This window comes from Taudactylus pleione, unplaced genomic scaffold (assembly GCF_031769625.1).
Source record: "Taudactylus pleione unplaced genomic scaffold, aTauple2 ptg000296l, whole genome shotgun sequence".
Lineage (NCBI taxonomy): Eukaryota > Metazoa > Chordata > Amphibia > Anura > Myobatrachidae > Taudactylus > Taudactylus pleione.
In genome coordinates, this window is record NW_028284698.1 from 6439467 (window position 1) to 6466456 (window position 26990).

Below are 26990 nucleotides of genomic sequence, written 5' to 3' on the forward strand. Positions count from 1 at the left end.
AGGTATTTCATCCGCTGGGCTTAGGTCCGGTGGTATGTCATACTGATTCCGATAAGAACACTTGTTTATTGCAAGGCGCTACGGCAGCACAAAACATAATATCTGAGATGAGATATATAAATGACTCCTGTGGGTTGACCTGTTTTATTTCCCTGCCATTTTATATGTATTTAGTAGTATTTATGTAAATATGTGTAGATAATATTCCGTTAGACAACTTGGTAACCACAGATTCCTATAGAACAGCCCCACATGTAACTATACTTATAATGAATTGTAGAAAGCTTCCTGTATTTTTCCATACACCAAGTATCTGAATAATGCATCACTCAGCAGGAAATGTTCTGGAGAACATTTATTGTGTTTGTTCTTACAATTCTTCATTTTTTATATTACAATCCATTCAATTTTATATCAATTTATTTTATGTACAAGGGTGGTTCAGTAAATAAGGTAACAAGACCTCTCATTGAGTAAGTTTATTCAACTCATACATATACGTATAATCAATAGTATGGCCTTGGTACAGATTATTTTTCTACATAATCGCCCTATTTGTCTAAGCATTTGACAAGTATGGGGGCTACACCAAGGTATCTATCCCGGCATAGAAGAAATCAGTGCCAAGCGCCAGAAGCCAGGGCATGATGGATTGCTGAACTTCTCAGTCAGTTGCGAATCGCCTTCCACCCAGGTGCTTCTTCAATGGTCCAAAGAGATGGAAATCACTTGGTGCCAGGTCAGGACTGTAGGAAGGATGGTCCAGTACCTCCCAATGGTAGCGCCATAACAACTCACGCGTGCGGTTGGCTGAGTGTGGCCATTATCAAAGGTAGTGCACCAAGCTCAAACCTGTTTCCATCCCATGGCATTATCAATGTACACCTCAACAAATTGGTGATGAATATCAGCTGCTTATGTGCCTTTTGGACATACAAATCTGATCATACTACGCACCTCAATGTTTGCCCATGTTCCGCCAGCCCTGCCATCTTACAACTGATATTGGGACAGTATAACTGATATGAGCCTCAGTGTAATGACCGTGAGGGGAAGCAGTGGTCTACCTGCTCTGGCCTGGCCGGAAATTAGAATGAAATAGAGAACATTACACACGTGAGAGGTTATGTTACCTTACTTATTGAACCATCCTCGTATTACAATGCATTCACTTTTATATCAATTTATTTTATTTATATCCGGCCTCCAAACCACCCCTTCCAGCCGGCCAGCACACACCTCTGATGTTATTATCTCTTATCTAATAAATATATAATAAAACCTAAATATTAAAATATAAAAGTAAATAAATAAGTATAAAAGTGATTAAGGTAATACATATAAATCACGTTTTTCTACATATAATAGAACAGTTTTCATAGAATGTAACAAATCTTATTCATAAGGCTACAATCTTCAGTCTTCCTACAATCTTCAGTCTTCCTACAATCTTGACATCTACATGGTCTTCGATGTTCTGTATAATTACAAAAGTATATCAGATCAGTATACCTATTACACATGTGTAATAATAATAATAATAATAATAATAATAATTTTATTTATATAGCGCTTTTCTCCTAAACGACTCAAAGTGTTTTACATTTGCCTGGTAACATGTACAAATAGATACTGTATAACATTATATACAGCTTTATTTACATTTGTGCAGTTTGTTTATTCCCTGTTACTCACCAACAGCTGACTGCATGAAGTAATATAGCCGGGTTATATACCAGCGTGTAATATTACGCCCCTGCAAAGCATATGCAGCCTTGTGACATCTCTTCTTGCATTAATGTGCACACTTATACAGTAAGCACCTGGATCTGTATATCTAGGGGTGGTGCAACATCTTGGTGGGAGAAGTTGGGATAATCAGTGTTTGTAGCTAAATATCGGGGGCTGCACTTGCAGGATGTGATATGTAACTGAGACTGAAGGGAAGGAGATTGGGCATGTATAGGGGCATTCTCTGGTTAGTGGGTGGTCGCAGAGACTCTTCTCTACTAAAGGATCTTAGAAGGTGTCTGTAATTAGGAGATGGTCTAACTCTATACTATCAGTAGGACGGCTTTTGTATCACCCAGACATCTCTCAGATGAATGCCTGACTAGGTGCACATATATACGCTTTGTAATAATAGTACTGACATATAAAAAGGACACATGTAGTAAGAACAGTTCACAACCCTCCCAGTCATTATTAATATATGACTGGTGATGCTTGTTTTAGGAGAAGGCGTAATATGGGAAACTAATGAATAGGGTGATGGTGTAATAATAGGTGGCCGGAATGTAACGTGACGCTTTTATTCTTTCCATCATCTACATTTCCATGTGCACCCACAATCCATCCAATACAGCTTTATCTCCATTTTGTGGACAGTTACCAAAGGTGTAACATGGGCTTCCCCTGTGTATGTTCTAATACGTACATTTAAAAAACAGAACACACATTGAACGTCATCATGTTGCAGTTAGTAAATGACACTTAGCACCTTTGTGAGCTTTCAGCGCTTTTGTTTTCATAAGAAAGTCTTGTTAATTATTAAGGCATGGGGGCTGATTTACTAACATACATGTGATGTATTCCATAGCAACTAAGTAGTAATTTTCTATCAAACATCTATCCACTAGACTGATGAACGGTAATATCTGTTGTTATAGCACATTGTCATATTTATATTATTGCATGCCTGTCCAACACACAGCCCACAAGGGGTCCTCATAGAGCCTGCAGTGTAATTAGAGAAAAAGGCCTCTAATCATAATATAACCTTCCAAAGAATCAGAGTATGCGTCATCATCATCCTCTTTTTCTTATATAGGACTTCATGTCAGCATGGTAGCTCCTTTAAAATTAGAGTGTGCAGTCCAGCCCCCCCTTCACTTGTATTTGTGTATATAAAGAAGATAGCTATTTCCTTCTGCTAGGTACCAGCACCCTCCCATCTGCCCTTAGGCGTTTATAACCAGCACAGGTTCCTGCATTGCTGTCTACATATTAGGGGGCATTATATAAATATACAATAATAAGCTGTAACTAAAAAATATAAATAGGGTTTTGGTAAATGACTGATAATGAAAGCAGGGGATTGGGTGCCAGTATACCAAACCATTTGGAGCAATGCTGGAGGATGGGAAATAAATAAAACAAAGGGACATTACTCTGTACAAACACTGAACCCTTCTGTAGATAAGAACATGTATTAGGTCTGCATGGTACTGTATGTGTAGCTGAGTATATAAGGCTGTGTTTTATGACACTTATATCTGATAATGTTAGGAAAACATATGTCTGTGACTGCTGGAAAATGTAACAAATCCCTCTTGGAACATTTTTAAACATCAGTGTTTCCTATGTGATATGGGCGCTGTCATTGTATGACTTCCTTTATTCATACACGTAAGCCTAAAATATGTCCCTTCATATGTCAGAAATGATGCAGAAAACAACCTGTCTGGCACAATAGTGACTGCTTATGGTTAGTATTGTATGAATTAATCGATATGTTAGACTTATATTTTAGTGTGCGCCGGTGGGTGGTGTGTTGCATGATATAAAAGCTGGTGAACAGGGGGTAGCAAAATATTTTATAGAAAAGTTGGTGGAGAAATAGTGGCATATGAGGGACAAGATCATGGGCATGTTAGAGACAAGCTGGTGGGTAGGGGCTGGCATATGAAATGAAAGCTGGTGAGCAGGGAGTGGCATGTGATAGAATAGATGGAAATGTGTATGATGTCAGTGGTTTTGCTTTATTTAAATTGTCATTTATTATAAATCCCTCAGATACCAGTTTAGAAATAAAACAACAGTAAAGAAGCACTGACCAGCTGACAGTGGGGTCACACTAACCCCAGAGATCTTACTTTTCTGGACCCATGTCAGGACCACCAAGTGGCATGTAAGAGAAAAGCTGGTTGGTAGAAGGTGACATGTGAGAGAGAATCTGGTGGGAATGGGGTGGAATGCTTTGCATGATTGTGGGGCATGTGAAGTAAGAGCTGGTGAGCAGGGGTTGGAATGTGAGAGACGTTGGTGGGTAGGGTTGGCATGTTATAGAAAACTTGCCAGTCAGGAGACATTTGGGTGCAAAGTTATTGGGTAGGATGTGCATAGGATAGAAAAGCTGGTGGGCTGATTGTGGTATATGATAGAATAGATAGAAATGTAAATATTTATCATCATTTGTTTTGCTTTAGTTAATTTGTTTTTTATGATAAAGCCTCCAACCACAGAGTATTTGTGTGGCCAGTCACCATTTTAGAAACAAAGCAGTAAAGAAATAGTACCCAGCAGAAAAGAGGATCTTGTGTGGGAAAAGCTCTTGTGCAGGAGTGTTATTTGTGAGATAGAGACTGAGCATATATGAAGCTGGTATAATGTCAGGCAGAGCATGATACCTGTTATAGTCTTGGTATCAGTACTATATACATATATAAGTTTGGAATAGAATCAGGGCAGAGTGTGGTCCCTGTAATGTGCTGGGTATAAGATACTGTATATAAATGAGGCTGGCACAGAATCAGGGCAGTGTGTGATCCCTATAATATACTAAGTATGTACAGTATACTATACAGGATGTAGTCATAATGCCGGCTATTTGAATGCCGGCGCCAGTCAGAATCCTGACCGCCGGCATCCCAATGGTAAGTAGTGGGGTTAGGGAGAGGGTGAGGGTTAGGCACTAGGGGGGGGAGGGTTAAGCACTAAGGGGAGGTTAGGTTTAGGGTGCAGGGAGGAATGGTTAGGTGCAGGGTTAGGGGTTAAGGGAGGGGTACTTATCTGTAGGCATTGGGATTGTAATCCAGTCCGGGATGCCGCCATCAGGATTCTGACCACCGGCATCCTGTACCCAACCGATACTGTACATATATGGGGCTGGATTATTGTCAGAATAAAGTGTGGTATGTATAATGTAATTGTATCAGTACTGTACATATCAGGCTGGCAAAGTGTCAAGACAATGTATGGTCAGTGTAATGTACATTGTGTGACATTTGTGGGAACATCTGTTGGGCATGGAAGGACAGGGGTGAAAAAATTTGAAAGGCAAGGGTTAGCATATGGGATAAACGCTAGTGGGCAGAGGGTGTCATGGGAGATAAGACATGGTGGCTGTGGGAGCATGTGAGAGAACAGTTGGTAGGGAGTGTTTGGCATGTGATATAAATCTGGTGAGCATGTGGGCATGTGAGTAAATGTTGGTGACCAGGGGGATATGAACAAAAAGCTGGTAGAGAGGACATCAAATGTGAGCTAGAAGCTGGTAGGCAAAGGGTGGCATATGATAGAATAGTTGGTGAGCAGAGAATGACTTGTGATTGAATAGATACAGGACTAGGGCTGAAACGGGAGGTGTTGGGCATATTATAGTGGTCAATGATCCTGCCCACTATGCCAATAAGTAAGGTGTAGAGCTAGATGAGAGTGAGAGAGACACCTCAAATTCCTGACTCACCATGCTGTGATCCAGCAGTAATCAAGGAAAATACTCAGGCCTCACTGACGGGCGCAGCACTGATGCGGGAGAAGAGGATCCCTGCCTTGTACACCGGCCTTGGATAGCTGTAAAGAAAGGAAGGGCAGTTCTGTGAGAGCACCACCATTCACATCACTGATCAAACTATACTCACCAAGTAACGAGTTCATCTGATGACCTTGGTGGAATCCTTGCTCCTACTCTTCATGGACATGACGGTGATCTACTAGCAGGCTCTCACTGATGTTACCAGATGATCTGTGGACAGAATACACCTTATTACTTATCCTGTCCCTATTCCATCTCTGGTGATACTCTCTACAATCATTTACATGCAGCCCTGGCTGTTATACTCTACATGACATACAATAACCCAATCATCCACTGCACTGATCAGTTACATTTGGGATACATACCAGCTAGAGTACATTACTAGCGTCTTTCATGAGTGCTATAATAAATTCTCCAACAGTTGTTCCTCCTGGATCACGTACCATAAGGCCCCATGAAACAACTGATATTGCATGGTTCTCTTGCTTATTCTGAGGTGTCCATCCTCTGCTAACATCCCTGACAGGCCTCTTCTCCTCTCCTCATCCCCTATCCTCCATTTCCCCCATTTTATTATATCTCTTATGCTTAACTCAAGCTGTATGTCAGTTTAGGTAATAACCTCAGGACTGCTATTGTTCTCCATTTAGTCTTGTGAGAAGCCTATTGTACACCTTTCATTATGAATATTGATTATTACTGCTCCTTACATTATTGTTACTAGCTCTAGCTCCCTTTATCCTGCCTCCATTTAAAATATTCCATTAAACATATTTAAAAAATAATAACACACAAATATATTATGTACATACATGCAGAGACCTCCATTGGTGTAACCAGCAGTGCTGCTGCCTGAGCTCTGTGTACTTATAGGCAGGGTGGCTTTGGCAGGGTTCTCCAGGTGGAGTTGGTAAATGAGAACCCATGAAATACTGCCTGGTCCTTAGATGTTATTGGCTGTTTGCTGGCCTCTGCTGCTTCCAGACTTTCCAGGTGGTTCTTTCTGCATCCAGAGTGAGGAATGGCTGACTACAGAAAGAAGAAGTAAGTGATTATTGCATCTTTTATTTCAATGTGTAAGATAGAAAAACAGCATTTATGAAACTTCTGTACTCTGTGCCCTCAGGAGAAGCCTACGTAACCTAGAAGAGCACCTTGGTGTGCAGACAGGATAATGAATTTCCAGAGGCTCACTATGGTAAAGTGTAACTATCACTTTATATGCCAACCACTTTATTTCCCCCCATTTCAATAACAAACATTTAGTGTTTTTACTGCAATACTGAATTATGTAAGGCAAGAAGAGCCCCACTAATAGTGGAAATTCCCCTTTGCACAAAAAAAAATGTTTTTTTTGTGCAAAGGGGAATTTCCGCGTCCGCCCTTATCTCATTTCCAAAATATCACTCTGAGAAAGTAAATCTTAAGCTGGCCACACACATAGCGATATTTTACCCGATCTGGCCGATTCCGACACATTGGAACTACAGATCGTCTAAAACATGGCCAAATCCTGAGTAAATCGTGAGTCCTCACTCACGATGACGATGCAATACGCGTCCCTGCTGGTCGCACATTGCATCGTCAGACCTGCCGTGCAGTACGCCAGATCTGACAATCTTGGAGGCGATGCACTGTGAAAGTCTGGATGCAGGAGAGATCGTATGAAGATTGGACACCAAATTGTGTGCAGATCGTGTGGAGATCGTGTGTAGAGCTGCCGGGGACAGTTTCAAGGGAAATCGTACACAAATCGTACACATTGGCAGATCATGTGCAGATCGCCATGTGTGTGGCCAGCTTTAGACCTTACTGCTCTGGAAACATAGGAGTGCCGGTGTGCCTACTCCCTGCTTTATAATGAGCTCCCTTATTCAGCCTGTGCTAATTTGTGGTCTTCCACAGATGCTGCCATCTTGCCCATGTGTTTTGATGGAAATGTTGGTGCACTGGGTGCTCACAGCTGGCTTTACTCAGTGCAGCGACTGTGTTGTTTTTCACCAATGATCCAGAGGAGGAAATCTCTTTGTGCCCTGAACCAGCAGTTATGAGAATGAAGTCTGCCAATTCATTAGGAAAGAGTGACACCACTCAGGCACAAGGCACTGTGGGGTCTATTTAGTAAACAAAATGAAGGCTTTTGTCCAGCATTATTTTTTCTAATAACAGTGCTACAGCCTCCGTAGGTTTCAATGGGGACTGTGCACAAACTCTATTTAAAAACACCATCTAAGGATGGCATTATGTGCACCCTCAGGGGAGATAAGCAGGAAGAGACCGTTCTTTTCCTGCTTTCTCCCATACTGCATTGCACCCCAGGCTACTTTGGGGCAGAAGGGTAAAAGATGGCAGTGGACTCTGTTATCTCCACACTAGGTCTGTCTCGGCGCCCAAAAATATAAATATGGAGATAAAAGATAAGAGAACAGAGGTGATGCTATTATGCCACTTCTCACTTTCCTTTTTAAATAGAGCCCTGTGTGTCCTTATAAACTTATTATGTGGGGGTGGGAGGGGTTAGAGTGGGGGGGGAGCGAGAGAGAGTAAGATGGTAGAAGTGACAGGTGCACATCTCCTTAGATCTATGTGACTGACACTTATACATCATCTGCTGATCTGCATTTAGTTACAGGCTGCCCAGGAGCTCATACAAGTTCTGTTCTATACTTACTGGAGCGGGTATGTATGGGGGTGCAACTTCAAGAGCTTCAATTGAGACCCAGTCAACATGCTGGAAAAATGGATGCTGGCGGATCTTTCCATGCACTCCAAGACGTCTGGTCGGATCTTTATCACGCAGCTGAAAAAGTGATTTGTATTTAATTTAGTGACTTTAATTAATACAGCAGAAGTGCTCAACACATCATGTTATACACATTTCTGCGGCCTGGCACAGAGGAATATAAAGTGATCTGTCCATGGCCACAGTATGAGATTCTATCTGGGGACTGTAGCATGTCTCACATTGGGCCTGATGCAGAGGAGGATGCATTTAATACATCAGACAAAAGTGCCGGATGTTATATATGTGTGCATGGGTCTGAGACGCACTGAGCAAGCATCCTGATGGTTACCGCCAGTGGACGCAGATTGGAATTTCATGGAGACATATGCAATTCTGATAAACGTTCCTGGCCGGTGACTGGGGGTGACTTATGTCGGTGTACATGTCAGCAGGCAGTCTCACGGACTGCATTGTAAGATGCATTTCCACTGGCACCGGCGGCCATGTACCATCGGACATTCTGAGAAACCATAGGATTGCTCTGTCAGGTGATGCGACCGGTGTCCACTCAATTGTGCATCTATTTGTGCACTGCAGCAGATTACAGCATTACAGTAACAGCCGGCCGGTGTCTCAGTAGACAGCCCATCAGCTGCATAAAGTCACAGTAGCCCATCATCATTTCCCACTCCAGGAACACCTAAGCACCAAGTCATTCCTTCCCATATTCCCTGTCATATGTCTGTGCAACAATGGGGGATCAGGTCTGGCTTCATTATAAAGTGAACAATTGTTTAGAAATTTGGAAATGAAATAATTACTCTTATAAATCTTACTAGACAAATATATACTTATATGTAACATCATGGTGTGCAAGCCCAAGGGTACACAGCCAGAGTGCTCAAAGACCACACATGTGACCACTAGAAATATGTTTGTGGGCTTTGTTAGAATAATTAGTATTTTTCCAATTTGTCTCACTATACATTAGTCTTTAGTTACTTTTCTTATTATTGTCTCTTTTTCTAATAATAATGATAGCAGAGAAAACAGTTTGATGATTTAGTCATTTGTGTATGTACTTCAGTGGAGTTACTAGGGGGTGCGGGCCGTACCAGGTGACATAATCTGAGGGGGTGACACCAAAATAGTAGGAGCTACTCTGCTATTTTGCTATCACCCCCTAGGATAGTGTCATCAAGCAGAGCAATTGGAGTAGTTTCAGTGAAAAACTACTCCAATCCCTTCAATTCACATACTTTTAGTAAGCAGATCGCATTTCCCATACTAAAATGTGAAAAAAATACTGGGGGAAGTCCTGTGATGGCGTTATCAATTGTTTCCACAAGCTGATTACTGTAAAAAAAAAAAAAAAGTTTAAAACAGAAAAACACTTACTTACCGGTGATCAGTGCTCTGGTGATGTCCTCTGGGGCTCCTGTCAGCTGGTCTACGTGCTCCTGCACTGTGACCCTGGTCAGCTGCTGCCTAAAGGAGCTGACTGGGATCAGAGTGCAGGAGCCGGCGGACCAGCTGACCAGAGCCCCAGAGGGAGGACTTCACCGGAGCACCATTCACCAAGGTAAGTGTAAGTGAGCGGAGGTGGAGGTGGCTGGTGAGTCGGTGGCACATGCTTTATCGCAAGCTCTGTCCCTGCAAAGGATTTTTTATATATTCCTGTGATATTTCCTAAATTCTCAATGCGAATTGAGGTAAAAATATAACACTACAACTGATTGTAGTAAATAGGGCCCTTAGTGTGGTATCACATGGGGGCATCTATGTGTTTAAAAATCAGTAAATGTTAAACATGGCATCACATGAGAAGCTAATACTGGTCCTGATTCAGAGCCAGACGCTCTGACAGAGCACTCGCTCTGAATCAGGGCCGTCCCTCTGAATTTAAGAGCGGCCTCCTGGCCGCTCGCATTGCTGTGGGTGACCACCCACAGCTATAGCGAGCGGCCAAAATGATGGTCCATCGGGCTTGCAACGAGATCCTTGTGGTAGGGTCTCATCTGCCGCAAGCCCTGGAGTGCTTTTGGCTCTATCAGAGCCAAAAGCACTCCCACTGACATCACTAGTGATGTCAGCGGGGCCGGCCCCAGACGGTAGGCGTTCCCATGGAAACGCCTCCATCTGGGCAGCCATGCCCCCGGCACGCCCACCAAAGGCGGCGTTCTGTCATTCACCATCAACAGCACGCCTCCTTTGGAGCGAGACCCATAACGACGGCTTGGCCGTCGTTATTCGGGTCTCGCACATGCGCACGATGGAGCCCCCTCCGTCGTGCGCATGCGCACTTGGCCAACATCGACCCGCTTGCAAGCGCTCAGCGCTCTCGAGTGGGTCTGAATCAGGCCCACTGTCTGCAGTGTCTAAGGAAAGTGTAATAATTGCTCATGTCAAATGTTTCATAGGAACTAATTTGTTTTTGTCACACTCAACGGGTTATTTAATAGGTCCGAAATTACAGAGCTGGCATGATTTTGACAAGTTCGTCTTTAAATTTTAAGCGGCAATCAGTTATATGGCAAAACCAGACTTATAACGGATTGCCACTTTAAATGCTGAAATCATACCATAATCTTGAAACCAATAGCACAGTGATAAATGGAATGTTAATTTAAACATCTAGGATTTCCCTCATGCTGTATATAATGTTATATAATGTTATCTATAGCCATTAGAGTTGCATAAGTTACAGAAATACTTCTAAACATAATATCTAGGTTACCTTTACAATGATGTCTCTGGCTGCTGCGCCTGGTGCTTTAAATAGCTTACGTTGGAAGGTAAGTCTGCTGGTGATCATTTGGGTTAGGATGACACCAAACGAATACCAGTCAGCACCAGCGTTGTAGTTCTTGCCAGACCGCATCTACCAGAAGAGAGATAATAGTTATTATGGCTGTCACCAATCCCTCTCTAATTTACATTCTTTTATCTCACTGCCCCAATCCATCACTCTATATAATAAGTGTTTATGTGGGGATAGAATACATGGAGGTAGAATAACAATACAATGTAATGCTCCAATTCAGAACACTGATGAGTGACTGTGCAAGCTTGTAATCATATTGGCATGTGCTGGGTTGTATGGGGAAGGCTGCATGTATACTATACAGGCATTACTATTACTCCGATCTTTATTTCATTATTTATATATCATGGGTATTTCCCTGACCTGGGATATCAGGAATATAATAATAGTTACTGTCTTGTATCCTACCTTACTCACCTTTTCTTCCTGTTTACATAGTAACATCACAAGACAACATTATAAATCACGTGAGGACGATGATGGCCATCATTATAAAGATCCAAATAAATAACTAAGAACTCCTTGTTATCCCTCATAATGTGTAACCAGCACCAGTGCTATAGCCAGGACTTGGTACAGCTAAAGCAGAGGGACCACCAGGGGGTGTGGGGATTAGCTCTCTGCATGGTTGGGTCACCAGTGATCTTGCAGATACAACTGTAACAACGTAATCACATATGAGAGCCTGAAGTCTCACTAAGAGATCTCTGACAATGGCTAATGGGCCTGACTCAGAGATGTACACAATGCCGATGTTTCCGCAAGTGGAGTGATTATTTGCCACTACGCAGGTATCACGGTACATTACCGTAGTCACACGCTGCCAGTTATTATTCACAGTGTAATTGGCAGGCAGGGAGCATGTGGAGGTGGCAACGGGAAGTGTCGGCTAAAAACTAAGGTGTGTCTCGTCCATTTAGGGGCGTGTCACTTCCTGCCTCTGTGATCCCGTACACAGGTAATATGGTTCTGGCGGCTTAGTTATGGAACATTCTGAGTGGCAATAGACTCTCTCAAGGAGTCAATGTTTGCCTGATCAGCGTCCGATGCTGCGTATGTGTATGCAATTGCGGATAGCTCTGATGGGCGTCTCCATACAAGTTCTGGCCACTGGTGCATTAGCATATGTTCTCACACCCACAGCTAGCTGGGGCAGCAATATCTATGAATCAAGCCCAGTGTTGCCTAATCCTCCATTTGTTTAAAGGGATAATGACAATAGATACAAACTGGTACTCACATCCTATCTGACTCCTGGAAGTGGTCACCGTGCCCTTTATACACCCTATTTCCTATTTCCCATTCATATCTAAAGTCTGTAGACTGTGAGTAAAATCAGTATCGCATTCCATGAAATTGTTTCCTGGCTTCTATTGTGGCTCCATGTGATTTATGGAATCGGTATGAAATACCGCCGGCCGCATGGCCGACAAAAGCAGGGTTCCCGTCAGCGGAAGCCCGACAGCGATGGAAATCCCGATCGTCGCGAAGGTAAGTATAAACTAACCTAACCTAACCCCTTAACCCTCCTTAGGGGTGCCTAACCCTAACCTTCCCCCAAGTGCCTAACCCTAATCCCCCCTCTCAGTGCCTAATCCTAACCCCCCCTTCCCCGCTGCCTAAACCTAAGTCCCCCCGGGGGGTTACCTAACCCTAAGTCCCCCCCAGGGGTGCCTAACCCTCCCTCCCCCTGGCCTAACTCTCCTGAGGGGGTGCCTAACCCTAAGTCCCCCCTGGGTGCCCTAAACCCCTAAACCTAACCCCCCCGTGCGGTGCCCGGCATCGGGGAAATGTCAGGCGTCTACATCTAGACGCCCGGCATTTCACCCCTGCCGGGATATGACAGTCGGGATGCCGGCTGTCGGTATTAAGGCAGCCAGTTTCCCAATGGTATACCTGATTTATTGCATCTACATATATATAAAACTAGACTATTTTGTTATTACTTACATTGTATATTTTTATTAATTTTGTTATTTATTAAAAGTTGTCAAATAAAAAAGTTGAAACATAACAAAGGTTAAAATGCTGTTATACAGAAGCTACTGGACGAGAGCTACCTACACACTAAACAATTATTGGACCAATTTGCGAACAATGGGTGATTGGCATTATTTATTGTATTGTGTGTATGAATGATCGTTTCAGCGTTTCACCAATAAAACAGTTAGATAACACATTCCTTCCATTATCTCAGTGGTTCCCAAACTTTTTTGAAACGTGGCGCCCTAGAGTATCAGAATTGTTTTCACGGCACCCCTAAGTCAAAAGTAATTGAGAAAATCAGAAGAAAAATGTAAAGTAGTAAAATGAAGTGAATTGTGCATTCACAACCTGTCATCCTTAGGTTCAGTTATATGGTGGTGGACAGGTTTGCCCTTCTGTTTGTCCACATATTAACATTACATTGACTGCTGCAAGTGTCCCAAGGCACCCCAGGGTGCCACAGCGCACAGTTTGGGAACCACTGTATTATCTGATCTGTCAGTCAAGAATGAAAATCTCGGCCTCAATTTCCTGATATGAAGCAGTGTGTGTGCATTCTCAATAACCTGCCATACTTCCTATGTTCTCCTGTCACAATGTCATCATCCCTGTGAGTGGACTTATGCATAATCAGCGTGGTGTGGTGACAAATCTGTAGCTTCTATGAGAAAATTGCATATTGTGTAGCACAGATATTGGGGCTTTCAATTTTCGGAAAAATTCCCCCATTCCTCGTCCCGATCAAAGAAATCTGACAGTGTGTAGCTATCTGTAGCCTGTCCACACATGTACATTCCATTCAATCTGATTGCTTCTTACAGGATTGTTAATCAAGAGAGTATGGAAAATAATAAATTCAATGAATCAAATGTTGATAGTTACTTCAATCAATAATCTGATTGGTTTAGGTGAGAATGCTCTATCCAAAATGATTGTGTTATATCTTATGGGACCCATACATCGGCGACGGATTGCCGCGATCCTGCAACCCGGCATCGCAGGATCGCAGAAATCCAACATGTTGGATTTCGGCGATTTGACGATCGCGATAAAAAAAATGATCGCAGTTGTCAAATCGCTGACATTTAACAAGTGAAATGTCTGCAATCCGGCGATGGATCGAAGAACATCGATAGTGGGCGATCGGAAATTTCCGATCACAGCCGTGCATCGCGGCGATCACCTTAAGTTTGTGTATTGCAGTAATATCACTACAGTCTTGCAGACGTCTATCTTCTATTAGATACATATTGTGATGTCTATGAATCTATCACTCATTTTTAATTTATCACCAGATAAACACAATCTTATGGTGGGTACACACTACACGATATGCTCCCTGAGCGATATCGTGTAGTGTTGTCCCCGGCAGGCTGTGCTCAATGTCGTTCATGACATTAAGCACAGCCGCTGAACAATATCATTAACGATATCGTTCAGCGCCGGGCTCTCTCCCCCATTCCCTGACATGCAGCAACCTGACGAGATCATCAGGTTGGCCTGCATGTCAGCCCGATGAACGATGATGACGTACGACCCGCGGGAACGCGCGTCGTCGTCATCGTTCATCTTTTTGGGGTTAAAAATGGATGATAATGTGGACGACTGAACGATAACGATATCGTTCAGTCGTCCACTTTATCGCCCAGTGTGTACGCACCATTAGTGTAATGTGTTTACAGTACACATTGCCTATAAATGCATTGTGACATCTTGCTGCACGGCTGCAATGGTGCTTTTTATCAGGAGACAACACGTGCTGGTCTCAGCTTTCAGTTTTCCTAGTGAGGAGAAAACATTGCCATGTACAGTATGTGTCAGTGTAGAGACGGATTCAATTATCCGCAGGACTTACTTAATTTGAGATGGTAAAAGCAGCTGAATGACAGCTGTAATAGGAATATTACAAATGTCCTCTGCTGATATGGAAACTGTTGTATGAAATCTCAGTTTACTTTCCTCGTTATTGGATAGTTTGTAGGTGTAATGTACAGGTGTTCTTACAGTGTGCCTTTTGTAGCCATATTTCCTTACACCAGGCTTCTCTATGAAATGTGAGTAGTTACATGAGTAACAGTAGGAAATCCTGTGCACCTCACCTCAGGAGCGATGTAGCCAGGTGTTCCTGCGTATCCATTGGCTGTTCTGTCTCCCAGCATGTTTTCAATTGCAAGACCGAAGTCTGCAATCTTCAGATGACCCGTTTCAGCAACTAGAATGTTTTCAGGCTTTAGGTCTCTGTGAAGAAAATACAATCTTTGTATGCACTATGCATATATTATTTTAATACGTTAAATAATGTTAAACTTGAAATGTGTACATTCTAAATATTAGTAGTTTTGAATGTAGGTTTAGGAGCAATGACTAGACTGCCAGCACCTATTGTAACTTTTAAATTAGTGTCCATATGATCCCACTATTTTACATTTATATGGGTTCAGCAGAATTCTGTTAACCATTTTGCTGCTAAGGACGAGTGGGACTCTCCCTAACTACTGCATAGGTTCAAAGTGGGGTGTGGGACTTACCTAACATTCCCCTCTTAGGGCTATTTCACACACACCGGTATTCACCGGCCGGCAAAAGAAAACATTTTTTGGCTGTGTATTAATTTTAATACAGCCTTAAAATAGATGGGTCTGTTTAGACGGCACGGACACGGCGCAGTCATCATGTTACAGATGGGAATATCCACTGACAAAGATGGCTGCCGTCCGTGCCGTCACTGCCAGTCATATATATATGTTACAATGTTTCCTTTAACACACACCAGCCGGCTTTTCTGAGCTTGTACTGGCGTGTGTGAAATAGCCCTTATAGTTGATGTGGCTTGGACCTGTGAGGGGGTGGGGCATGATTATGTCATCTTTTTGTCCTGTGATGTCATTAAGTGTCATTACCCTTCCAGGTCAAACAATAAAGAACTTTTTGAAAGCTACAAGATTGGGGAGAGAGCATTACAAGTGCTCTATCTCCTCTCTCCTGGAATCCATAGACTAAGGGGAAGAGAATCTTCCCATTCAAATGATGTGACCCCATAGAAGTTATTTTGTGGTGATCATGTGTGATTACCAGAGAACACATCTGGGCAGTCTGCTCTGTCGGCTCCTCTTCTATGGCAGGAGCCGGGTGCTGAAGGAGAATGTCACACTGCAGCACCCCATTCCTGTCACTGCAGAGGAGCCGGCATTTTGGTGTCACACCCTCCGAGGGTGACACCTGGGTGTGGGCCACACCCCCTTCATGACACCACTGTTTCTGTACAAGTGTTTTAGGGCCCTATTTATGAATGATGTATAACCCCTTTAGTGCTTGCTAAAGGGTTATGTCATCCTTTCTGTACCCAACAAACAGCAGTAATCTAAGATTACCGCTGTATGTCACAGCATCGTTCTCGCCATCTTGAGAAGGCGAGAACGATGTGGTCCCCACTGATGGAAATGGGGACCTAGCGCTGCCTTTCCGGCTTCAGCAAAGATTTCCAGGCACTGCCGGGTCTCAGACAGGTGAATGTGTCATGCACATATACAAACGGACCATCGGGGAGCCCGTCGCTAGCAGTGTTATGCTGCCAGCAGCTAAGCAGAGGACCTCGCCGACGAGGAGGACTCCGCTGGCCCTCACTGGAGGGGGAAGTATTGATATATACTAGTGCCATTTTCACTTGTATCGCAGTGATACTAAATGAAAAATGTCGCTGGTATTAAGATTCATTCTTAAATAGGGCCCTTAAGGCCATATTCAATTTGACGTCATTTTCGCCTGTTTCATTTATCCCTGTATTCAATTTCAAAGACTTTTCGCCGGTGTGAAAAGTCTTTGTAAAAAATCGGGAATAAGTTTTCGCCACAGAATAGGTGGCAAATAAAAGTGCAGGATTGAGGTTTAGGGATGCAGGCTTTAAAAAAATAGCCTGCACCCCTGTGAATGTCCCCTAAAAGTAATGTGTGTCAAAAAAAGTTTTAAAAAAAAATCAGGACACCCCAAAAAATGATCTTTAATTTTGGGGGTAAAAAAAAAATAGGGAACAAACTTCTCAAAAAGCAAAATTGATTCCAGAGGGGTTCCCAAGTATGCGGCAGGTGTTTTCTTCATTGTGGGTAGTAGCAGCAGATGCATTTTTTAAGAATTTTGAAAAATCATTTTAGGGACTTAAAAATATGCTTGAACCCATTTTCATGTACCCCAAATTTGATAGGCATAGTTATTTTCCCCAAAAAAAAATAGTTAAATGCTTTTCTGCATCACCTTCTTCAAAGCCGCATTTATGCACCTGCCGCGGCTATTTAAAAACCTGACTTCACTTCAGCAGGCAAAAACGGGGGTACCAATAGTGATCCCCCATGTCAGGACATCTTTAGGGGGAGTGTCAGGATGATTGCCCGAAAATTGTCAGGACCGTTCGCCTCTTCCAGTTTCGCCGAGTCCCGTTTTCGCATCCTTACAAATTAAATACGGGGATACGAGGGCACAATCGCGATACTTTTCCGCCTACAGAACAGGCGAAGGAGGTGAAAAGTTTGGCAGGTGAAAAGTCTGGACTTTTCGCATCAAATTGGGCCTTACTCTTTTAATTTAATGTAAAGATGAAGGGGCTTTAATGTTTTATTACTCTTCCTCAGAGGTCCTCTCCAGTAGTGTTAGACATGTGCAGTAAGAGTGTGACATCCCTGTATTACAGGAGAGAGTTACGCCCTTAAGCAAACAGAAAGTTGCCAACTTCTATATTTTCCTCCCCTCGCGGTAATTTGCAGCTAAAAAGTTACCGCTAGGAAGTGGGCAGAATGCGGGAGAAGTGCCTACACTTCCAGGGATGCAGGGGGTTACCCGAAAAATCGTGAGCCTCCCGCAGGTCCCAGGAGGGTAGGCAAGTATGCAGAAAGGATATCCAAAACTCAGCATGTAGACTGCTATGGAGTTACCCTGACAATGCCTGATATGAGGGGGCCATAACCAATACAGTCCCACATCAGGCAGCTGAGAAGCTTCTGGAAAGAACCTCTGAATAATGTGAGTACAAATTTTTTTAAAACTCTCCTCACCCACAAATCCCAGTAACAGAATAAATGACTTGTGCAGAGAGATCCTATATGTGTTCTGAGAATACAGAGTGAGCATTACTGTGTAAGGGACGCAGTGTGTAAGATGTAGGTGGAAATATCGGCAAAGAATAAAAGTATAACATGTAAACATTCTGCATAATACAATCCATACTTATATAATGTCATTATACTATTGTTATGTTGTAGATATATAATTACCGATGGACTATGCCCTTGGAATGGAGGTATTGTACCCCACATACAATCTCCGCTCCATAGAACCTGGTAGAAAGAAAATAAGTTAATGTTTCATTGTTAGGATGGTCACATAATGCCAACACTCATATTTTATGACAATGTCTCTGACATTTGCTTTATATTTACTAATTTCTCTTTGGTGATCCCTATCACTAATCTAACTGTATTCATAAGATTGGCCAACTTGCACACCCCCAGGAAAATAGCACCTTTCTATGTGATAAGCTCCACCCCAGCTCTATCCTATTTGGATGGTGTTATACCCATGTGTCCTTCTCCCTGCACCTGACAGCTGCCTCCTTTCCTATATAAAGCTGACTCGCCCCCTGTTCTCTCTGACCTGCCTAATGCAGCCCAGCCAGAGATCTGGCAACAACAGTGAGAGCAGAATCTCCTCCAAACACATGTGGTGAGTAATATATGTATACATTACTATAGGGACATTCCTCATCAAGTGACCAATGCAAATTACCTTACTGTTTACTTTTATGCTCAGCACACATTTATTACTATAAGAGTGTGTCCCAAATATATATCTCATGTAGCTTCTGCTTTATAAGTGTTTGACAATGTAAAAATGTGGGTAATATTGGCATTGGTGAGCATATGATTCTGAGTGGGACCCAGCCGCATCTGTGTGTGCGTCTTTTGGTGGTCGCCCATCTATGACTTTATGCCAATGATGCTACAAAGTCCTCCCTGGTGTACTCTTGTGCCTACGAATGTGCAAGGACTAAGACACCAACTGTCAGTGCCCGTAGATGCTGAATTACCAATTGGTCGTACCACTGACACTGGCACCAGCCCTATGGCAGATGCAGTTTCCCCATCTGAGTACGGCCTCCTATATGAGCGGGCTGAGCTAGCAATTTATGACTTTTAAGGCCCATTGACAGCCTGTTTGAATACTTATTTTGATATTATCCCCGGGAGTTTTTCTATATGTATAAGTGTAATTATTATTAATATAATTAAAAATATATTTTTACTATCCAAGTGTTTTCCTGTTTGATACACCAGTGCCTGGCATAATTCTCCTGGTATAAGTGGTTAAGAGTCTGTGTATACAACCACTTTCAATGAGACACCCATGGTACACCCATGACACGCCCATGACAGGGACCATCTCTGTGTATGCTCTAAGCCACCCCCCTGTCACCACCCAGGAAAACCCACTACATTTTCAGCACATTTCTGAGACTGTGCCTCCCGTGTGCTTCAATTGTAGCTCTGACCCTGTGCGCACACTATCTGGGCACATGAGCAGTGTGACATAAATTCATGCACAGCATAAAGAAATCGTCAGTGCATGCAACTCAGAGTCAGGCCCTTCATTTTCTTAGGTTAGGATAAAGATATTTAAAAAAACAAAAACATTTTGTTAAGAACAAAATATAATTTGTTATACCACATGGCTAGGTGTAAGGAGGAGAACATAGTATAATCTGTTATACCACATGGCTAGGTGTAAAAAGGAGAACATAATATAATTTGTTATACCACATGGTGTAAGAAGGAGAGCATAATATAATGTTTTAGTATAATCTGTTATACCACATGGCTAGGTGTAAAAAGGAGAACATAATATAATTTGTTATACCACATGGTGTAAGAAGGAGAGCATAATATAATTTGTTATACCACATGACTAGGTGTAAGGAGGAGAACATAATATAATCTGTTATACCACATGACTAGGCGTAAGGAGGAGCACATAATATAATTTGTTATACCACATGGCTAGGTGTAAGGAGGAGAACATAACATAATCTGTTATACCACATGGCTAGGCGTAAGGAGGAGAACATAATATAATCTGTTATACCACATGGCTAGGTGTAAGGAGGAGAACATAACATAATTTGATATACCACATGGCTAGGTGTAAGGAGGAGAACATAATATAATCTGTTATACCACATGGCTAGGTGTAAGGAGGAGAACATAACATAATCTGATATACCACATGGCTAGGTGTAAGGAGGAGAATATAATTTGTTATACTACATGGCTAGGTGTAAGGAGGAGAATATAATTTGTTATACCACATCACTAGGTATAAGGAGGAGAACATAATATAATATGTTATACCACATGGCTAGGTGTAAGGATGAGAACATAATATAATCTGATACACCACATGACTAGGTGTAAGGAGGAGAACATAACATAATCTTATACCACATGGCTATGGCTAGGTGTAAGGAGGAGAACATAACATAATCTGATATACCACATGGCTAGGTGTAAGGAGGAGAGCATAATATAATCTGTTATACCACATGGCTAGGTGTAAGGAGGAGAACATAACATAATCTGATATACCACATGGCTAGGTGTAAGGAGGAGAATATAATTTGTTATACTACATGGCTAGGTGTAAGGAGGAGAATATAATTTGTTATACCACATGACTAGGTGTAAGGAGGAGAACATAATATAATATGTTATACCACATGGCTAGGTGTAAGGAGGAGAACATAATATAATCTGTTATACCACATGGCTAGGTGTAAGGATGAGAACATAATATAATCTGATACACCACATGACTAGGTGTAAGGAGGAGAACATAACATAATCTTATACCACATGGCTATGGCTAGGTGTAAGGAGGAGAACATAATATAATCTGATACACCACATGACTAGGTGTAAGGAGGAGAACATAATATAATCTGTTATACCACATGACTAGGTGTAAGGAGGAGAACATAATATAATTTGTTATACCACATGGCTAGGTGTAAGGAGAACATAATATAATCTGTTATACCACATGACTAGATGTAAGGAGGAGAACATAATATAGTTATACCACATGACTAGGGAGTCTATTTACTAAGCAGTGTTAGGAGACAGAGTGAAAAGTGATAAGGTGCCATCCAATCAGCTCCCAACTGTCATTTTTCAAACACAGCCTGTGAGATGACAGTTGGGAGCTGATTGGCTGGCACCTTATCACTTTTCACTCTGTCTCCTAACACTGCTTAGTAAATAGACCCCTAGGTGTAAGGAGGAGAACATAATATAATCTGTTATACCACATAACTAGGTGTAAGGAGGAGAACATAACATAATCTGTTATACCACATGGCTAGGTATAAGGAGGAGAACAAAATATAATCTGTTATACCTCATGGCTAGGTGAAAGGAGGAGAACATAACATAATCTGTTATACCACATGACTAGGTGTAAGGAGGAGAACATAACATAATCTGATACACCACATGGCTAGGTGTAAGGAGGAAAACATAATATAATCTGTTATACCACATGACCAGATGTAAGTAGGAGAACATTTCATAGTCACAGATGCAAACATTGAAAAGCAGATTTCCTAAAAAATAATGTTTTAAAATTTCCAAAAAGATTGATGTTTTAAGATTGTCCACATACAATTTCAAGAATCTCAAAACAATCTTATATTTTTAGCCATGTGTGTTTATATTAGAACATGTCTGATGTTGCACTATATTGTAGTCACTTATCAAATATTTATTTGCAATTGCAATGAGAACTGGAGCAAGGCCCTACCCACCCTCCCCTCACAGCTCACACTGGCTGCCACATACACAGCCTCTCACCCCCTCTAGCAGTGTGAAGAGGGAGAAAGAGGAGGGGAGGAGAGAGAGTGAGTGAGAATGAGAGTGAGGGAAGAGAGATGTAGAGGTTGGAAGGGAGAGAGCGAGAAGGGAGAGGGGGAATGAGAGAGGAGGGGTTATAGAGGGAGGAAGGAGGGTAAGAGATATAGATGTAGGAGGGTGATAGAGAGAGAGAGTGTGAGAGAGAGAAGAGGGAGGAGAGGAGATGGAATGATGAGAGAGACATAGGAGGGGAATAGAGAGAGGAGGGGAAGCGAGAGAGGGGGGAGGAAGAAGAGAGATAGAGGAGAGGGAGAGAGAAAGAAAGAGAGAGAGGGGGGAGGAAGAAGAAAGATGAGAGGGAGAGAGAGAAAGAGAGAGAGGAGCGAGGTAGAGGGGGAAGAGAGAGATTCCATAGCCATTGTTATATTAGTAGTAGCGCCAACCAGATATATACTAGTGGTCAAGGAGGGACTCAATGACCAGGGTGACTGCAAGCAGCCCAACTCTACCCTCAGGTAGGCTGGGGTAAAACCGCATGTGGTTTAGGGGTTTGCAAACTGCTACACATTGGATGTAAAGTGAGTTTCAAACCACACCAATAGTAAATGCAACAGTTTGCTTCTGAAAACCACATCTGATGAGTAGTGGTTTTAAAAACACATACTAAACTACACCTTATTAAATCTTCCCTTTCATTTTGCTGACCATTATATTTATATACAGCTGGGTGCACACTGAAGTGATTTCGGGCCCAAATGTAGCTTCCGGACAAATCGGAAAAACATATCGGCAGGATTGTTTACTGTGTATGGCTAATCTGCACGCTCCCGAGGTCGTTAGCGATATCTTCTGGTCGGCCATGCTGAATGGCCAACAGGACGATATCACATGTGGTGCCATGCAAAGTAACGAAGGACAGAACAAGGTATAATTTCGTCCCTCATTACATAGTTTTGATGTGTACCATGGATACGATATGTCGGCCCATCGGCTGCCATATTATCTGGGTACACATCGCTCCAGTGTGTACGTAGCATAAGACTTAGCTATGATCGGTGACATGTTTGCACACTTTGATAAAACAGCTTTACAATTATGTCACAGCTGTTATTCCAGGATAATATTACTGATATCCCTATTCTAAGATATAACACAGATGTAATTTATGTGTTATCTATTTCTATACATCAGATGAAAACGTTCATTAAGTCCATCCTCTATCTAGTTGTGTTTACAAGATATCATTCTATATCCTCACCTTGCACTGGGGATGTCAAGGCGGCCTTCCCTTGTGAGGAGCTGATGGAAATCCCCACCACATGCGTACTCCATGCCAAGAAGCACATGCTCCTGTTTATGGAAGAAGCAGTAGTATCATTACACATGTCGGGGAAGCCAGGAGGGAACAAATTGGACTGTGGGGAAATGTCATCTATTTACCAATAATAAATAAACAGAAATTATATGAGTTTTGCATTTTTAAAAATGTTTTTCCCTTATTTTCTCCTCTTGGGAATATAATGGACAGTCATAGGGAGGACAAGGAGAACATACAGTGGGTAGGAGAACTGGTAATAAGAAGTATCACACTGAATTAAAGCTCTATAGTGTTTTTACAGTGAAGTTCTTAATACATCACACCAGTAAAATGTTTATTTTTACAATGACAAATTAGAAAAGGAAATAAGTTGTCCTACATGCAAACATTGATAATAATTCAAGCATCTAAAGCAAAACATCACAATTAATGAGTAATTGCAGAAGGGCCACAAAACTACATTAGCATTAGAAGCTGTTATCAATGGCACCGATCCCAAATCTATGGGCCACATAGCACTGATCCCCAATCTATGGGCCACATAGCACTGATCCCCAATCTATGGGCTACATAACACAGACAAAGCCGCTCTTTTCTTCCTGCAGGAAGCAGGACAGATACATGGATACCTGGTCAGAAATACCGCTGTCTCCCTGTAATTGTCCTTTCCTGCATGGTCCTGAGTCTGAGTTTGGCTTTCTGCAATCACCCACACAGCTGCAATAAGGCCTTTTATAAGTAATGTCAGTCACGCAGCAAGAATGAATGTGCTACACTGTGATATGCCCCCAGACCATTACTGTCCTAGAGCAGAGCATGGTTACCGCATGGGAGGACAGGTAAGTGATATATAGGGGAATGTGTTACTGCATAGTTGGGACATACTTGCCTAGTCTTGGAACCTGCGGGAGACTCACGATTTTTCAGGTAGTCCTCCCGCACCCTTGTAACAGTAGGCACTTCTCCCGAATCCCACCCACCCACTGACTTGTAAAGTTGGCAGATTGCGGAAAATTTTACCGCAAATCCACCGTCCGTCAGTAGGGGGCGGGGCTTTTTGACACAATTATATGATAAATGCATCATTTGGTCTGCCCCTATTCAAATTTGTGCGTTTCGCAGCATTTTGTCATAATGGGACCTACTGATAGACATAGCGTGTCCCTGGCCATTACTGCCCACCTGCATCTCCTTTCTTGCTTCTCCCGGAGAGGACAATGTAAAAGTTATTTTTGTCTCCCTGGCCTTCGTTCAAAATTCCTCCAACACTTGGCTTCCTGGCTCTTAATATTCAAATGGGCTTGCAAGACCCATTTCTTCCTCAATGCTTTCCAGAGCTCTTCCTAACCCACTACTCTATGCTCCTTCCTCACTAACTGGCCCATCTGTGTCACCCTTGTTTGTATGACCCTCCCCTCAGAATGTAAGCTCTCACGAGCAGGGCCCTCTTTCCTCACGTGCTTCTTCTTGCCTTACTTTTACTTTCATTTACAATGGCACCTAAAACTTGGTTACTGACACCCTGCCGCTTATTTAGCTGTTATGCAGCATTGTTTATAAATCTTGTATTTGTCCTGCATTGTCTGTACTGTTAATAACTGTTGTCTTGTGTGCTCATTTGTTTCTGTACTTTGTAAGGCGCTGCGGCACCCTTGTGGGGCCATATAAATAAAGGATAATAATAATAATAATAATAATAATAATAATAATAATAAGTAGGTAAGTATGAGTTGGGAGGGGTGGAGAAGAAATACAAAATGTTACTGCAGTGAGGGAGGGGGAATGTCTTGCTACAGAGGTTAGGGAGGAATATGTTATAGCAGTGATGGTGGTATAATAAGTAACAGTGGCATAACTATAGAGGGTGCAAGTGGTGCACTTGTTATGGGGCCCGGCGGCTTAGGGGGCCCGCCGGCCCCGCAAAGCAACCCCCTGCACCCAGGGCCAGTTCTATAATTAAACTGCATGGTACGCAGTCCGCAACCATGCTAATTTATTATTTAACATGAGGCAGCGAGCAGCTGAGCTTGGGGCGGGCCACGGGCATACTTACTGTCACTCATAGCTGCCTGAGCAGCACCGCAGTTGGCTGTTCCGCTGCTCGGCAGACCTGCCCCCTTTGCATGTAAGGGGGCACTGGTGACAATACAGGTCACAATGCAGATGAAGCACTTTTTATTAGGTCTCACTACCCGCAACGTTTACAAACTTAAATAGATACAAACTTGGGGGCCGTTCAGCCCTGCCTCCCCCCTCTGCTTATGTATGGCAGCCCGCTAGTGTGATATCATGGGGTCTTGCTGTGGTTGCCAGTGTGAGGAGCCGGCCAAGAAGCTGAGGCGCAGCAGCCAGTGACAGAGAGTTCACCAGCCAAACACCGGCAGTCAGACGGAACACTGCCTGACAGGGAAGCTGGAGATGAGGCAAGTGAGCTGTTGAACATAGACAGCTGCACAGGGGCGGGGTGGGCAGGACGGTACGTGAGGTCAAGACATTTACTAAGTCACTCACAATTGATCCAGAGGGCTCTCATGCAGAACCCTGATAGTGACAGTCAGGACTGGTAGCTGCAGCTCAATAAAATGGTAATGAGGTCAGACAGAGAGATACAAGCAGCCTATTCACAAGGCAGCCTATGGTAACTGTGCAGACTTCTGCTGCCTGCACTGCATATTATCTCTTCCATCCTTAATTTATACCCACCCTTTTATCTTCTCTTGATTTGCTGATAGAGAGAGATATGTATCCGTATCCTCAGTCTCTCCACTAATGCTGCTATTTATCTTACTTTGATCCTCAATGGTCTTTCCTTCCTCTATGTGCCCCCTGATTCCTATTAGGAGTTGTGTCCCTTGCTTACCAATTAGGGGTTACACACAGGTGCAGCCAGACAATGCAGGAAGGATGGTTGAAGTGGATATGATGTAAGGTAGAGGTTCCCAAACTTAGGGCCTCATTCAGACCCACTCGCGAGCGGCTGTCCGCTCGCAAGTGGGTCGATGGTGTGCACTGCGCATGCGCACGATGGAGGGAGCTCCATCGTGTGCATGCGCGAGACGCGATGAGCGAAGGACTTTCCTTCGCTCGTTGTGTCTGATCAAAGGGGGCGTGCTGTCGATGTTGATTGACAGCACGCCCCCTTTGGTGGGCGTGCCGGGGGCTCTGATAGAGCCAAAATCACTCCTGGCCTTGCGGTTGAGAAACTCAACTGCAGGCTTCTGGTCGCACTGGCGATGGTCGCGATGGTCAAGACCATCGCGACCATCATCCTGCACGCTCGTATAGGCTGTGGGTGTTGACCCACAGCTATACGAGCGTCCAGGAGGACGCTCCATATTTATGGAGGTGGGCCCTGATTCAGAGCGAGTGCTCTGGTCAGAGCATTCGGCTCTGAATCAGGGCCTTAGTCCTCAAGGCACCCGAACAGTCCAAGTTTTAAGGATATGCCTGCTTGACCACAGGTAACCTAATTAGTACAACAGTTAATTTAATTTAACCACCTATGCTCAACAATGGATATCACTAAAACCTGAGCTGTTGGGGTGTCTTGAGGACCATGTTTGGAAACCTCTGGTGTAAGGATATGCATGTGCACTTTGTGCCCTGAGCTAAACCAAATACCTGAACCACATAGGACAGTCCCACCTAAATGCACAGGTGACTGCATACTGGCCTTAAAAACACAACTGACTGAAGGGGTCAGAAGAATG

General features: G+C 43.0%; 1 protein-coding gene across 2 annotated transcripts in view; it reads right to left on the reverse strand.

The window, feature by feature from the left end:
- Nucleotides 1–368: 368 nt before the first annotated feature.
- The window catches only part of LOC148511680 (protein kinase C delta type-like), a 66500-nt gene continuing 39878 nt past the window's right edge, over nucleotides 369–26990 (reverse strand). Inside the window, exons 5-12 of one of the 2 annotated variants that reach the window (XM_088482899.1) lie at nucleotides 23221–23312; nucleotides 18336–18398; nucleotides 15174–15312; nucleotides 11002–11145; nucleotides 8211–8339; nucleotides 6362–6568; nucleotides 5468–5746; nucleotides 369–1477 (exon numbers count right to left, since the gene is read on the reverse strand). In XM_088482899.1, coding sequence (XP_088339025.1) covers nucleotides 6407–6568; nucleotides 8211–8339; nucleotides 11002–11145; nucleotides 15174–15312; nucleotides 18336–18398; nucleotides 23221–23312 — 729 coding nt within the window. In that variant the 3' untranslated portion in view covers nucleotides 369–1477; nucleotides 5468–5746; nucleotides 6362–6406. Of the gene's footprint in view, nucleotides 1478–5467; nucleotides 5747–6351; nucleotides 6569–8210; nucleotides 8340–11001; nucleotides 11146–15173; nucleotides 15313–18335; nucleotides 18399–23220; nucleotides 23313–26990 lie in introns of both variants that reach the window. The other variant, XM_088482898.1, reaches the window with a different exon arrangement.